The following is a 16,308-nucleotide window of genomic DNA, read 5'->3' as shown; positions in this document are numbered from 1 at the left end:
AAGGAGTGTCTGAGAAAAGCAAGCTACAATCTTCTTCTCTTTGTTGGCCTAAAGATGTATACATATATGAGCTATTGATTGTACAATATATACCTTGAGATGTGCCGAGACTTGCGAAAATGTCAGCATAATACAACTTTGATATTTTTCTACTATTTCTTAATTAGAAAGCCCGGTAAGTGCCTATATATATATATGTATATGTATATATATATATATATATATATATATATATATATATATATATATATATATATATATATATATATATTACATCTATCAAGGTACAGAGAAGAGAACCCCTCCTTATGGTAGTGCAGAAAAAAGTTTTCAAGCCAAAAAGTACCATTTTCTAAACTTGCCTTATATATTTATATTCAAACACTTCTGCTCATCAATGCCGAATCTATTTACAGGCTACACTACCCTACAAGAACAAGCAGAATTATTCAGTTGTGTACCTTTCACGAGCCTCTGCCACTATACGTGTCAAAATAGAGGTACATTTGCCTAAATGACCTTAGCACCCCAGGGTCTCCATATGCGTATGCTTTCGTAAATGAGCTTAGCTGCAGGAGTTTTGCATGCTACTTAACTTCAGACTTGAGGTGTCACACAGTGGTACATTTTATATGTATTTATTTTCCATTATGCAGAGCAAACAGTTCTAGAGACAACAAGGGGCCTATCCTGTATAGCACACTTTGGGTCTGGTCAAATAAACGCAGTCTGTGTTTGTTTAGGGTTACACAACTTTAAGAAATTTCAAGCGTGCACATACATGTCAGTCATTTCTTTCAGATTTCATCCCTATAAGAATGTCTTGTCAGGAGGACACAGGTTTGACTTATTCACAATGATGTGGATTGGAGGCTTTTTGCTTACAACAGTTGTGTTGCCTTTTCCTCCCCTGTGCATTCTGAGTACGGAGTGCTGGAAAATGTGTGCTTTACTATTCACACAGGCTCTTCTGCATTGTTGGCAGCTTCTGTTTAGAACAATCACAAAGCCCCCTGTTTATTTTACTAACAGGGTGAGAGAACATCTGACCCATTGAATTCAGCATAGCAATAATAACAAATGAGGCTTTTTTCCCCTTCTACCTCCACCTTGGTCTTTGTATTTTCTTAATCTGTGCCCAGTATCAGCCTGTTGGTATTATAATACATATGTATTATTAAGTTTGAACTAAAGATGGAACAATATTAAAAAATGTGGTTACTCCCTTCCCTAAATACCACCAATTGTGGGGTGCGTTTCCCCAATATGTGTTAAATATACAAAAAAACAAAGAAAAAATTACAGGGAAATTAATCACACTCAAATATATCCCCCAAAAAACATATTTCAATTGCCCTTAGTCCCTACTTATATAAACCCCAATGATACACAATATTAAAATTAGACAACTGTCATATTCTCCTGGGAGACACTATTAAAAAAAGTTTGCCTATATAATAACGAATCCATATTTCAGTAATAAAAGTCTGTTGGTGTACAAAACATCAACAATTTGTACCAACACTTGTCCAATGCTTTCCCCGAAGATTTAACAAATAAAATATAATAGATAAGCTGAACTCCATGTAGATAAAAACAATAAATGCAGATATGTGTTGAATAACATCATTACATTTATTTTTTAATGCCACAAATCCAAGTATGTGAATGTTTCTTTACATCAGCCTCTTGTAATTCCCTGTACAATACAATGCACATTATAAGAGAAAGGAGCAGTAGTGATTGCCAGTCAGGCCTTACTGCATGCACATGAGCTGACAAGGAAGATGCTGACAAAAGGAGAGAGATTACCTTATTAGTTTAATGCTCCTCCTTCACTGTCAAATCACAGGCTAGGGACAGGCAGGTGACCAAGTTGTATTGCTTGACTGCAGAGATGTTACATAGATTAAATATATAATTTGTAAAAACTAAAAAAAAGAATAAAATGAATAAAATGTTAGGTCATCAACATGGCTACCGGAGATATCTGCACCAGTTTGCTACTATCTGAAAACATGGTACAGGATCAAACAACAACCAGTTCATGTCTATCAGTACCTTCATTTATACCCTATGCATGCTTTCTCTCCAATTTCTGCTTAGTGTAGACTTGTGATGTCATCAAATTATTTTAATATATATCTCAATATTTTTGTAATGAGGTTTAGTGGAACTAAACAATAATCAATATTAGAAACTATCCTTATATGAAATAGGTTTAGGTATTACAGAAAGTTTGACAAATTTGACAAAAGATTTAAATGACCCTTAAGGTGTGCTTGCAATTACAAAGGGGTTGACTTACTAAAGGCAAATAGACTGTGCACCTTGCAAGTGCAATTGCACTCATTTTACCCAGAGCTTAGTGAGTGTGGTGAAGCTTCACTTTTTAAAGAATACCCAATCAGGTGCAAGGAAAATTAAAAATAAAACGACATTTTTGCTTTCATGTGATTGAATGATGGAAATCAGCAGATCTTAACCACATTCACTAAGCTCTGGGGAAAATGAGTGCAACTGCACTTGCAAAGTGCACAGTCTATGGGGTTGATTTACTAAAGGTAAATAAGCTGTGCACTGTGCAAAGTGCAGTTGCTCCAGAGCTTAGTATATAAGCAGAAGCTCTGCTGGCTTCCATCATGCCATCATGAGCAAGCAAAAAATTCATTTTTTTTAATGTTCCATGCACGTGATTGAGTACTGTTTGCAAAGTAAAGATTTATCTAATTTACTAAACTCTGGAACAACTGCACTTGAAGAGTGTAATTGCACTTTGCAAAGTGCACAGTCTTCTTGCCTTTAATAAATCAACCCATATTTGTCTTTAGGCTAGCTTCACACTAGTGCAGCTGCAATCTGATCCAATTTTCAGTGTCACTGGGGTTTATTTACTAAAGGCAAATCCACTGTGCACTTGGAAGTGCAGTCGCTGTAGATCCGAGGGGGACATGCAAGGAAAGTAAAAAGCAGCATTTTTGCTTGTACATGATTGGATGATAAAATCAGCAGAGCTTCCACTCATTTCAGATCTTCCCCTCAGATCTAAAGCGACTGCACTTCCAAGTGCACTTGTAGTGCAAAGTGAATTTGCCTTTAGTAAATAAACCCCATTGTGTAGTGCAAATGTTATGTTTTTTACATGTTTTTGATGTGTTTATGATACTACTGTGTTTTTTGGTAGGGTAAGGAGACTGAATGCTGGTTGTTAAAATGCCTTAATAACCTGCAAAAATGTGCAAAAAAAAGCACGTACGTGCATTTTTTAGTGTGTTTCTATTGAAGTCCATGAGGCCAAAGTTGCACTGTAATCACATCAAAATAGCAAAGAACCCTTTTCCAAAAATGCAAAATTCAATTTTTTTTATACATATCCCTGCACAATTGGGTAGAGAAAGTGAATAAACGCTTTGCTATTTAAACAATTTTTACTCCTTTATGAACAAACCCCACTGGCTCACATTTCGATTACAAACCATAAGTTGCACAACTCATACTGTATGTGTAGGACTGTAGGGCTCATGTACACAGGGCAGCTGAAAACTTTTTCTGAATGTTCGAAACTTGACAGCTGGAAACTGATGGTGAAAAATATCGGTTTTACAGATTTTACATTCCAAGTTTATGAGTGTTTAGCAGCAGTTATGAGCATTTGAGGTTAGAAGCGTTTTTTTAAAGATAACCTCAGGAGACCCTCCCAAATGGCCACAAGGCATGAAAAACAAGTATTATTAACTATTTCAGCCTTTCTGTGAGAGAAGAGAGAGCAACGTGCTTGTAGATAGCGGTCTTATTTTTTGTTTTCGCTATGGAACCCATCATGAGCATATGTGAGGAAATGCTCCTGATGTTGCTATTGCTGAGGCTCCAAAGATGTAGAAAATTGAGTGAGAGGACCAGAGTTCGTTGGTACTGGACTCATCCATTGATGCAGGCAAAAAGCATGTGGTGAAATTTGTGTTTTTTCAACACTTTTATATGTTCAGAAATTATCAGAAATGTTTTCCCCTTTAAAAACACTTATTATTATTACTATACAGGATTTATATAACGCCAACAATTTACGTAGCGCTTTAACAACTTGAGGGTAGACAGTACAAATACAATACACTTTAATACAGTAGGAATCAGAGGGCCCTGTTCTTTAGAAATGCAAATGCTCATAAACACAGTTTACCGCAGTTACACACGGTTTGCAAGTATTTGGCGTTTAAAACGCCAGTAAACTACAGTCTTGAGCGCAATTTTTCTGCTTTCAAAAAAATGCCAGTAAACTCAACTGCCTCTTAACTATCATAAATGACCCTGTGTACATGTACACATCAGATAACATAGAGGAGAGTTCAGAAGCTGCTGAAAAAATGCCCATCTGCTCCTAAACTTCAGGAGTAAAGAAGAGATGTCTGGATGGTCACAGCTGTATTGCCTGCTGTATCTTATTCCCTCGCTTACTGTATGGACCGTCGTTTTATGCTTTTTTGGATTCAAATAAAGGTGATGTTATTGGTGTGCGGCCATCCAGACATCTCTTCTTTACTCCAGACTTTCTGCTACGTGCACCCTTTGCTTGTGCAGTGAAGGTGGAACTTTAAGGGTGAATACCTTCAGCAGTTTACTACTGTAATCCTAAACTTCAGTTTAGCAACTGTATTGTGTATGAGGCCTTAGTGCGTTTTTGACTAGCCAAGCTTTGAGAAAGAATGAAGTATGGGTATAGTACCATAAACGCAATCTGCCATCCAAACTGGTGTCTAAAAGTTTATGGAAAAGGAAGTATAGTCTTTTAATGACATATGAAAATGATAAGCTAAATGCAAATATTCTGATAAAAGCATATGTATATTATACATATGTGTGTATATATATATATATATATATATATATATATATATATATATATATATATATATATATGTAATAATATACATATGTATATATATATGTAATGATTTCATGTTAACATTTTTAGGGCATAAAACAAGGAGTACATTATACTGTCAGCTACAATATGAGAAGCGTCTTAGATACCTGTTGTTCAGTAATGCATTATACTGTACACTGCTGTTAAAGTTGTGTTTTGTGATTAAGACTTATGATATCAGTCGTAAGGAAGGTCAAATAGGGCTAGACACAGTGATTATATCTCTGTGCCCATAATGTTTTTTTTTCCATAACTCTGATTTTGTTTTAACAAAATGTTCTTTTGTTAACACTTCCTAGGGCAGGCTACACACATTTATTTTTTTCATTTTTTTTTTTCTATTTTTATAGTGTAAGTATTTTTTTTCTTGAAGAAGCAGGAAATTAGTTTCCCTGTTAATGAGATATCATGAAGTTTTATTTTCCTTTTCTTTTTCAGATGGAGACAGCAGAAGGGAGTATGAAAGGGACACCAGTGGCACGCCATTACATGGAGACGCAGCTCACCAGCAACTTATGTCCAGAGTTCTTAGCCCTTCACTTCCTGTACCAGGTGGACTTGTGCCCCTTAACCCTAGCAGACCCAGTCCCCCTCATGAACTGCGTCTGGACCCACACTCTCAAGGTTCAGAACCTCTTCATCACCACCCATACAAGTATCCAACAACCTACGATCACTATTTAGGAGCAAAAACCAGACCGACCCCCTATCCCTTGCCAAGCATTAGAGGACATGGCTACCATCATCACCATATGAACCCAGCAGCAGCTAACATGTATTCCACAGCTGGTGCACCAAGCAGTTATGAATATGGGCCAAGATAACAACCAATGGAACAAAACAATCTTACTGACAACTATTTAAAGTTATTAGACAATGGATGTTTTATGCATGATTTTAATTGTTCAGTAGTGTATGCTTTGGATATTACATTACTGTTGAAATTAAACTTGCCCTCTCCCTAAACTCATTAGGGCAGACCTTCAGTTTCCATTGTGGTTGTGACAACAGCCATCAAACAAGCCGGGTCTTCCACCTAATCCTGCTGGGGCTGTTATGACAATATGTCAGGAGGAAGGACAAGCTCTACCAACAAAGGCACTTGGGAGGTGTCATTGACTTGCTGTGATGCTGTGCAATGGGTGCACACAGTGACAAGCTAGGAATAATAAAGTGGAATTCAGTACGTGTTCAGTTCTACCAATGCTACTGGATGGGAAAAAGCAGCTTCAGCCACCTCATCTGCACTGTTGGATGACTGTATCTTTCAGACTTACTTACAAAAGGGCATTGACTTCTGCAAGGTCAGCTGCACTATTCTTGCATAAATGAAGCCATATGCTTTTGTTGCTGTGCTCTTTGATTGTATTTTGTGAAAATAAATGTACAGTATGGTTCTGTGTATGCTCAGTGGCAAAGGAACTGTGAGGTATTAAGATACTTTTTTTATTTTCACTATTTTGGAGAGTGAAGTGTTGGCTGCACTATTGTAAATTAAACTGCACATTCTGTGCTATTAAACTACAACCATGCAAGTTATTGCTGTATATCTTATGTTCCTTCGACAAACTAGCAATCCTGTAAAATAAAACAGAGGTATTAGTTAAGCCTTCATCAGACCCAATAAGAATTCACAGGTGCCACATCCCTATATAGTAACATAACAATAAAATGAATAGGACTGTAAATTAGAACCAGGAGTTGGGCCACAATATAATAAAATAAAATTAAAAATATTTATTGATATACAGTCTTAAAGACCAAATGGTCTAAACATGATAAAAACAACAATGCAGTGAGCATAAGTTATAAACCACCACATATGTAGTACACAACATCTTCAACACATGACATGTATAAGGGAACCCAACACGTTTCAACTCAAAAAGTTGTAAGTCTTCTTCAGGGGGTTGGTACAGTGGTGAGATCTGCAACATAAATACCTATAAATAACGAAAAACAAAAAGAAGAAATTAACAAAAACCAAAAATAACATATAAATCCAATATATATCAATGATAACTCACAAAAAAGGGTTCTTGGCATAGCATAATGTAGGATGGGTGCATTCACCTAGAGAGACTGCAGGATGCACGTCTGGTGTTGCACAAAGGATGCTATAAGGCCTCCACACAAAAAAAAACAACCAGCCACCTAATAGATGATACCATTGAAAATAATAAATATAACCTAACCAACATAACCTGGGGAATCAAGGTTATAAAGTAATTATATGAATAAACAAAAGCACTCATATAAATATGTTGATATAAGTGACATAAGGCGTAGCATCTTCCAAATAGGCCACACTATCTTATCTACCACAGGAGGATTCTATACTTACTTGATTTATTTGTCCTGAGGTTTTTCATCCTGGGCTACGCCTATGTCACTCATATGTGCTGGTTTCTAACATATGCTCACTGCATTGTTGTTTTTATCATGTTTAAACCATTTGGTCTTTTTTAAGACTGTATATCAATACATTTTTTCAATGTTATTATATTATGGGATTATTCCTGGTGCTAAATTAGAGTCCTATTCCATATACATATCAATTTATTTTGATAAAACAAATGTGCACTTCTTGGTGTACGTTTGCAGTTCTGCAACAGACAAGCAATTAAAGTAATACATCTGTTGATCCAACAACCTAATTCATATATCAAATAGTCAATGGTAAAATTGTGTTTTATAAAGCCAAATGTTTTGTATTTGCAGTGTATTTTTGAAATCTGAGTTTTGTTAACCTGCAAAGTAGTACTTTTAGTGCTTCCTTAAATACTTTGCCAGGTTTGATCTAATATTTCCATATTGGTTGTCTGCAGAAATTTCATTCTGGATGTACGTTTGTGCCAAATCATCCGATGAAGCCAAATATGTATGCTAAAGCCAAACCAGCATTGTTGTACGGCAGACTGCAAGTGTCCCTGAATTTTTATTTATTTACCTGAACAGAATTAAGCAACTCTTCTATTTATTTCCTTCTGGAGACTTACTGAAAATGTAGTAATAAATTACAATGAAATTGGGCCTTCATTTTCTGAAGCTCTGTAGATAGAGATGGAGATACATTTGTAGATATGTATGTAGAGAAAAAAAAACTGTTGAGAAATGAAAAAAATGAATGGTTGCTTATATAAATATTTTTCTTTGTTGGATCTAGCCTTGCATTCTTTATTCTATGTAATATGAGGAAACTGGTTAGTCACATAAGAAAACGCAACACTGTGCCCATTCCCAAAAAACGGCCTTCACAGCATGAAGCAACATGGCTGATATAGAAGAGGGAAAATAGATTAAAAGAACAAATTAATTCTTCTGACAATGCAGTCATCTAAATGGATCAATGGCATCCATTCACTTTGGAATTGTAAGATTGAAGGAATCTCACTTTTTAGGATTAGTAAAATCAGGTGCTCTGTTTATAGTGGAAAGTGTGTTATTTGCCCTGTACCCTGCTTAGGGTGCTACTTTCTTTAGAGTGATAGTTAGTGTATAAAGTGAAGGCTCATAGGCGTGCTCACGGAGTGTGCCGGGTGTGCCCAGGCACACCCTAATCATCCTTGTGCTCTCATTGCTAGTTGTGACTGCTGGGAGTAGTTGTGACTATTGCTCATGTCACCACTGGCCTGGGTTGGTCCTGGCAAGAAAAAGCATCTATTTGCTGCACTGCAGGGACTAGGAAGTCGACGGGACCACAGGCGCGGCGGAGTGATCCAGCTGCATTTTCCGATGGGTCTTATATAGTTCCAGTAGCGCAGGTCCCGCAGGCGGCGGAGTGATATACATCTGCCCCTCCTCCGGGCCCCCTCTCTCTCCCTTCCCTTGGAAGAAGCAGCAGACTCGGCTGAGCCTCAGCCTGGACTCGGATATCGGCAGGCGGGTGGCTCAGTGAGGTAAGCAGTGCCAGAAGGCTATGTTGTGTTCACTTTAATCAGCATATTATGTGGAAACAAAAATCAAAGCTAAACTCCAGATAGGTATAAAAGACACAAATTAACCACATGCTTAGTGAACACTTATACCTCCTTCCTGCCCAGGCCAATTTTCAGCTCTCAGCACTCTCACACTTTGAATGACAATTGTGCAGTCATGCAATACTATACTCATTTGAAATTGTTATAATTTTTATTTTTTTACACAGATAGAGATTTCTTTTGGTGGTATTTAATCACATGCCAACTAGCGCACGATGATGTATGCCAGCACAATGGCACGGCTGGGCAAATGGATGTATGTCCCCTTTAAATCGCGGCATTGTGGGCATGTGCGCGTGCCCACCGTGTACTCCATGACCGTGCCCGCGGGTCCCGCGGACTCGATGTCCGCTGGGGGCCCAGGATCGTGTCATGGAGCGGAAGAATGGGGAGATGCCTATGTAAACAAGGAATTTCCCTGTTCTGCCTAGTCACATGATAGGGATCTACTGCTCCCTGTCATCGGGAGCAGTGATCTCTGTTATGTTGTAGTGAGCCCCCCCCCCAGTTAGAATCACTCCCCAGGACACAGTTAACCCCTTGATTATCCCCTAGTGTTTAACCCCTTCCCTGCCAGTGTCATTTACACAGTAATCAGTGCATTTTTATAGCACTGATCGCTGTATAAATGACAATGGTCCCAAAATGGTGTCAAAACTGTCCAATGTGTCTGCCAAAATGTCGCAGTCACGATAAAAATCGCAGATTGCCACCATTACTAATAAAAAAAAAATAATAATAAAAATACCATAGATCTATCCCCACGCTATAACTTTTGCGCAAAACAATCAATATAAGCTCATTGCGATTTTTTTTTTACCAAAAATATGTAGAAGAATACATATCAGCCTAAACTGAGAAATAAATTAGTTTTTTTATATATTTTTTGGGGATATTTATTATAGCAAAAAGTAAAAAATATTGCTTTATTGTCGTTCTTTTTTTGTTTATAGCACAAAAAATAAAAACCGCAGAGATGATCAAATACCATCAAAAGAAAGTTCTATTTGTGGGAAAAAAAAGAAAGTCAATTTTTTTTTGGGTGCAACGTCGCACGACCGCGCAATTGTCAGTTAAAGCAATGCAGTGCCGTATCACAAAAAGTGCTCTGGTCAGGAAGAGGGTAAAATCTTCTGGGGCTGAAGTGGTTAATCATCAGTGGGCTTTTTATTTTTTGCTATGCAAAAAAAAAAAGCCGGAAAATTTTGAAAAAAAAAAAACAAAAAAACTTTTTTTTTGTTTCTGTTATAAAAGTTAGCAAATAAATAAATTTTCTCCTTCACTGATGTGTGCTGATGAGGCTACACCGATGGGCACTGATAGGCTGCATTGATGGGCACTGATAGGCAGCACTGATGACGAGGCACTGAAGAGGCTGCACTGATATGGGGCACTGATAGGCAGCACTGATGAGGCTAAACTGATATGGGGCACTGATGGACACTGATAGGCGGCACTGATGGACACTGATGAGGAGTCACTAATGGGCAACATTGATTGTGCCCTGATTATCTGTGTACACGTCCCCTGTCAGGATTGCCAATTACCGGCTCTCCTCTTCTCACACTGTAACAGCACATGAGGAAAGTACTGCCAATAACCGGCAAGTCTGTTTACACTTTGTTCAGCTGTGATTGAACACAGCTAATCACGTGGCAAAGGGCTGCTGTGATTGGCCCGATTACAGAGCACGCCAAGGAGCGCGTGAGGGGCATAGTTCCGGGAGGACGTCCATGGACGCCTTCCCGGAACAACAGAGGCGCACTGTAGCCGTCTTTCGGCTATAGCGTGGTAAGGAAGTGATTAAAGTGTATATAAGCTCAAAACTGTAACATATTGCAGCTTACCAGTCCCTGGATGAGTTGGCTGCATTCTTTTGTTTAGTCTTTATTTTTTCTTCCACCTAGTAATCCTGCAAATAACCAGTCCTTCACCCATTCTAATGTATCTATTGATTTTACATGGTTGTTACCTAGGCTGACCTCAAATGTATCTGCCTTTGGTCATCTACATTACATCAAGGATAGGACGATAAGACGTTTATAAATGTGTTTTTATTCTTCCAGTTCAGCTCACAGAAACTGACAAGGACAATGCATTTCTGGCAGGATCAACAGATATTTTACTTATGTGCTAAAGCCTGACAAATGAAAACAAATGCAGTCACCACATCTAAGGACTGGCAAGCTGCAATATATTACATATTTTTTTCTTGGGTTTAATTATCCTTTACTGAGATTCTGTATTTATTATTAGATCATTAACTGTACATTTTCAAATGCAAGCAATGTATGTACCTAAATTTTACTTGGTATCAGCCACTTGCAGTCCCTGTATAGCAAAGCTTAAATGGGGAGATGGGGAAACAGTGCCGTGCATAGGTGCTGCAATGGACAAAGCATGCAGATTGCGGAAGAGCAGAGTTACAGAGAGATAAGCTATCAGTCTCTTGCTTCTCCTTAAACTGTTCTTACTTTTTCACCTAGCTAAGAAAGCATTATTGTGCAAACATTCTCTGCTCCTTTAATATACTTTGTTATGTTTGTTGCTCTTTGTAAACTCAGGAGTAAGATTAGAATATAAGCTTTCATTTTAAGTCTGCACGAGTTCAAAAATGCTGCTTTTATAGGCATGTGGCTTTTTTTTCCCAGCCTGCAAAAGCACCTCTATGTAAGCCTATGGGGGGATTTACTAAAACTGGAGAGTGCAAAATCGAATGCAGCTCTGCTTAGAAACCTATCAGTTTCCAGGTTTTATTATTATTAAAGCTTAAATGAACAAGCTCCCCCATTTGTCCATGCACACATAGACATTTACAGGTATATTAGTAGAGGCTGAAAACAAAAAAAACAAAAAACAACAAAGGTGCTTTCAGGAGAGGAGCTGAAGAAAGAAAAAATGTGGATTATGTCTAAATGAACCTAAATGCTTAGATGCATTTAGGCACATTTGAGTGTTGTTACATTCCAGTGGCAGAACAAATAATATTCTGGCCAATGGCATCCATTAACACTCAATGCATGATGCATCTAAATGCTCTTAAATGCAGCTAAACGCGTGTGCAATATTGACTTTTGATGTGCTTTTTAGGCAGCTTTTTTTCCTGCTAGGAGTTCTGGCGTTCAGAGGGGCTAAACAGACGCTCTGTGCAAATAAGGACTTAGAGCACCACAGGAGCGAAAAACTTACTGGGTTATGTGAGTAACACTACTCCTAGTTATTCTGAAACACAATTTATAACCACCTGTTTAGAGGATGTCTCAATAGAAGAAATATGAAGCTAAATCTTTCGTGTTTGCAAAAAAATGACTCCTAATTTATGAAGACCTGAGACACTGCACAGATAGAGGGGTAAATTAAACTATGACTTGTTAAATGGTTGTTTGATGTGCAGTAATAAACCAGTGTACTTTAGCTAAATATACACTTACATGGGCTACAATCCATTTTATCTAAAACACATATCTGCCAATATAAGAAAAAATACAAACCTACAAGCAATAACATAAATAATACATTTTTAACTACAAAGGGTCTTGCATCAAAATGTAAACATTACAAATAGCACTTGGACAGGTAAGTGTCCTTTTATTAAAAGTCAGCAGCTACAGGATCTTCTTTAACCCTGACCATTTGGCTACCTAACTTGAGTTAATGTTCACATTTATGGCCTTAATAGCCTCAGAAAAAATATAATATTCCTATATCATCTGCCCGACGGTAATTATTTGAATAAATGATAGCCAGGATGGGACAAATCACCTATTATTTCTGCCCTAGACCATTCTTTCTAAGTAGTCACAGAAAGTATATTCATTGATGAGATTTTTTACAACAGTGTGTATATTTAGTGACCATGAAAAATTCTCAAAAATGTATACACTGAGAAACATAAAAACAGAAACCCTCTCTATACAGTCACCCTTGATGAAAAGTAGAGCTATTGCTTTTCCATAAATTTACAATTAGCTCTTTAATTTTCCTCATATTCAATGTTAAATTATTTGCTATACACCACTTTACTATCTTGCCAACCTCCGCTCTGAAAAACTCATCATCCCCTCCTTTATTACAACCAACTACCGTACTGTAGTATTTTCAGCAAATTTAAACATGCTGTTTGTACAATAGTACAGGGTACAATCATAGGTATAAAGTAGGGGGTTCAACTTTTTGGAGACCCAGGAATGTCGGTCAATCACCTGAGATATATTTGCCAAAAAATCCTTAATCCAAAGACAGGTGGAAAGTGACAGACCCAGTTTTGGCAATTCCTCAAACAATAAAATAAGGGTGTTTTAAGGCAGAGCTGTGATCTATAAACAGCATTCCCACATAGCTTGCTGGGCCCTCCAGATGACTCAATGCCATATGCAGTGGTAACACAATGGCATCTTCTGTTCTCCTATTTTCTCTGTCGGCAAACTCAGTACTTTACAACTGACCAAAACTATGTCCTACTACATGATTTAATTGATTTAATGGGAATCTGTCACAAAGTAAATGCCCCTGTGAGAAGGCCCAGATCAAAGCTGTCTCTCTCCAACTCAAAGACTACATACTAGTTTCAGTGCAAGGCCACTGTGACCATGTCACTGCCCCACATGTTATATGTGGTCCAGACATTGGTAAATAAAAGCTGAGGATAAAACATTTACTTTTCACTAAAATACCTGTATCCTGGGCATACGTCTATGGACACATACGGCGCTAAACATGAGCACCACTTGGTACATCATTCAGTCCCATCCCAGCTGCAGCATACATCAGTCTGCAATAGGTTATAATAGGCTGCTACACCTCCTAGGCACACCAAAAGGCCATAACTAGATGCCTGTTGCACAAGTAGCCTTAGGATGCCAGCAAATATCAGATTCAATTGGTATTTTTATATACACAGAGCTTCAAATCCCAGAATTCTCTAAATTTGCTCCACCACGTGTATTTTACAGTTTTAGTAAATGGGAATAAACATTAAAAATACTTTCAATCTGAAGGCTTTAGGATGCCATCACATTTTAAAATTTAGGTCAGCTAACTGGAAATTTACAATTTAATCCAAAGGTATTTGCTTTAAGCTTTAAAAACATTTCTGATACTTAACAAGTTAACAAGAATTTCGAAATTGACTTTTTCCATTTTGTTATTGTCCTGTGTTTGTCTTGCTACTGCTTAATACCTCAGTCCTCTCCTGTGTGAGCCTGAAAGACTGTATTGTCCTCCAAATATGTCATTCTTCTTCTGGTAACTGCACCTGCTGCAGGATCCCTGAAGGTGCATGCAAACCAAAATCAAGCTTTGAAAACCATACAGAAGACACAGCGTTCCTAGACTGCACCTTTTCATTTAGTTATTACTAGAGTGCACCTGGCTGCAGAAGTCCTACTTTACTGGTATCCTGGGATCAACTATTCCTCATGAATTTGAAAATAATGGCCCGATATTCCAAGCTTTCCTCATTCTATTTAGCAACTGTAAATAAAATAAAAAGGAATATGGTAAAGCGTTTTATTTATATAACAAAAGTGTTACAATACTCAGAAGATATACATATTTCGAAAATACACAGCATATATGCAAAAGTGCAAAACAAGGTGTTTCTTAAATATCAGATCCAATGAAAAAAGTCCCATACACAATACATATCTAATGTGAGACCAATTAAACACAATTGTGCAAAGTGCAGCAGCATAAATATAGATAAAAGTGTCTGTAGCCAAGTCCTATAAACCACTTCAATTCTAGTGTAACGGAAAGCCAGCCTTCTCAGTAGTCCAGTAATCACCAAACTCTTCACTATCAAAGGACCACCAATGTGCCCACCACCAAAAACCCCTATAGGTGTCATCTCACCTGATCTTGTGGACCCCACTATAAAATGGAGGTCACTTCAGATAAATAATAGTGTCAGCCAGACTCCTGATCCTTTAAATGTCTCCTCCAATCTCCAATGGGTATTTCTATGGGAAAGCACAAAAAGAGATACGAATAGTGTAGACTGCTAAAATATTTTTAGTGAAAAAAGTGTTTTTCCTCTCTCCACAGTAGAAACACAGTTCTGTGGATAGAGGAAGAACAATTTTTTTTTCCGGTGTCACTGTTTACTTGCACTGGGCACTTTTTTTGGACTATTCGTTATGGAATTCTAATTTTACTTCAGAATTGTGTATATATATTTTATATATTTTTTCATTTGATCATATATATTTGTACGAGCGTGGTCTGGTTAATTCCTTTTCAGGAATCTAAAGGCTCTAAAAGAGTAAAACTTGTCTTATTCCATGATCCTATGAAAGACAGGTACCCCAGTCCTCTTTGCTCCTGTCTCAAAACGGGAAACTGGAATCTGTCATCATCTAGTGCCCACTGGTCGTGCATTGGATGATGTCAAAAACTGTAGAAACAAACATTGAACAGTGCTAGTGGAACTATTGCAATAAATAAAAATAAATGAAAAGCAGCTTGCACGCTATGAGTTATTCAATATAGCTCCAAATTCTGATCTCCTACTGTGCTGCCCTTTTTACCAAACACAGAATTACTTGTGAACATAAATATACTACAAGGTGTATAAATAGATGCAGTGGGGTAGATTTACTAAAACTGGTGCACTCAGAATCTGGTGCAACTGTGCATGGTAGCCAATCACCTTCTAAGCTCAGCTTGTTCAATTAAGCTTTGGTAATACAACCTTGAAGCTGATTGGTTTATATGCAGAAGTGAGCCTGATTTTGCACGCTCCAGCTTTAATAAATAAAGCCCAGTAAATGACAAACACAATATATGCCATATCAGTGGTTTAAAAATCAAGACATGTGAATATTACATAAAAAAAACGGTGTCAAAAAGTCCAAAGCAAATGGTGACGTGTATCCCACGCCAAGTGTATCTCCTCCACTGTGAAATGGTTAAACACAGCGCTTAGCTGTTACAAAATTCAAACATGATTAGCATATATAAGTGAATTAAACATTTCAATTGTTGTAAACGTCCCACTTTTGTGAAATAAAGTGCTCGTGCGTTGACAAACAATGCTCCAATACTCAGTGTTCAGACAGAGGTGCCCGCCATGGATGTACACTCACCCCTAGACGTTGACCACCTACCACCTTCGGCATCATTGCGACACCCAAAAAAGACAGGGGACCGGGTTTCACCACAACAGAGCGGCGTCCAACAGGGACTGGCTGGATTACCCTTTAACTAAAACTTTTAGATAAGCACCTGAATGACCGCAACATACAGGGATATACAATGTAATACTGACACATAATCACACATAGGTTGGACTTGATGGACTTGTGTCTTTTTTCATCCTCACCTACCATGTAACTATGTAACCTATGCTGATTACACTGGGTGCCAGGCACAGTCACCAAACCATGTGAGTGCATCCCATATGTTTAA

General features: G+C 37.7%; 1 protein-coding gene across 4 annotated transcripts in view; it reads left to right on the top strand.

The window, feature by feature from the left end:
• The window catches only part of TBX1 (T-box transcription factor 1), a 48,417-nt gene extending 40,335 nt beyond the window's left edge, over nucleotides 1-8,082 (top strand). For 2 of the 4 annotated variants that reach the window (XM_073628909.1, XM_073628903.1), the window contains 2 exons: nucleotides 417-500; nucleotides 5,360-8,082. In XM_073628909.1, coding sequence (XP_073485010.1) covers nucleotides 417-500; nucleotides 5,360-5,745 — 470 coding nt within the window. In that variant the 3' untranslated portion in view covers nucleotides 5,746-8,082. The remainder of the gene's footprint in view (nucleotides 1-416; nucleotides 501-5,359) is intronic. The other 2 variants (XM_073628905.1, XM_073628913.1) reach the window with 1 other exon arrangement.
• The last annotated feature ends 8,226 nt before the right edge of the window (nucleotides 8,083-16,308 follow it).

The sequence above is a fragment of the Aquarana catesbeiana genome, linkage group LG01 (genome assembly GCF_042186555.1).
Source record: "Aquarana catesbeiana isolate 2022-GZ linkage group LG01, ASM4218655v1, whole genome shotgun sequence".
NCBI classification, from domain to species: Eukaryota; Metazoa; Chordata; class Amphibia; order Anura; family Ranidae; genus Aquarana; species Aquarana catesbeiana.
This window is presented reverse-complemented; position numbering and strand designations above follow the sequence as displayed.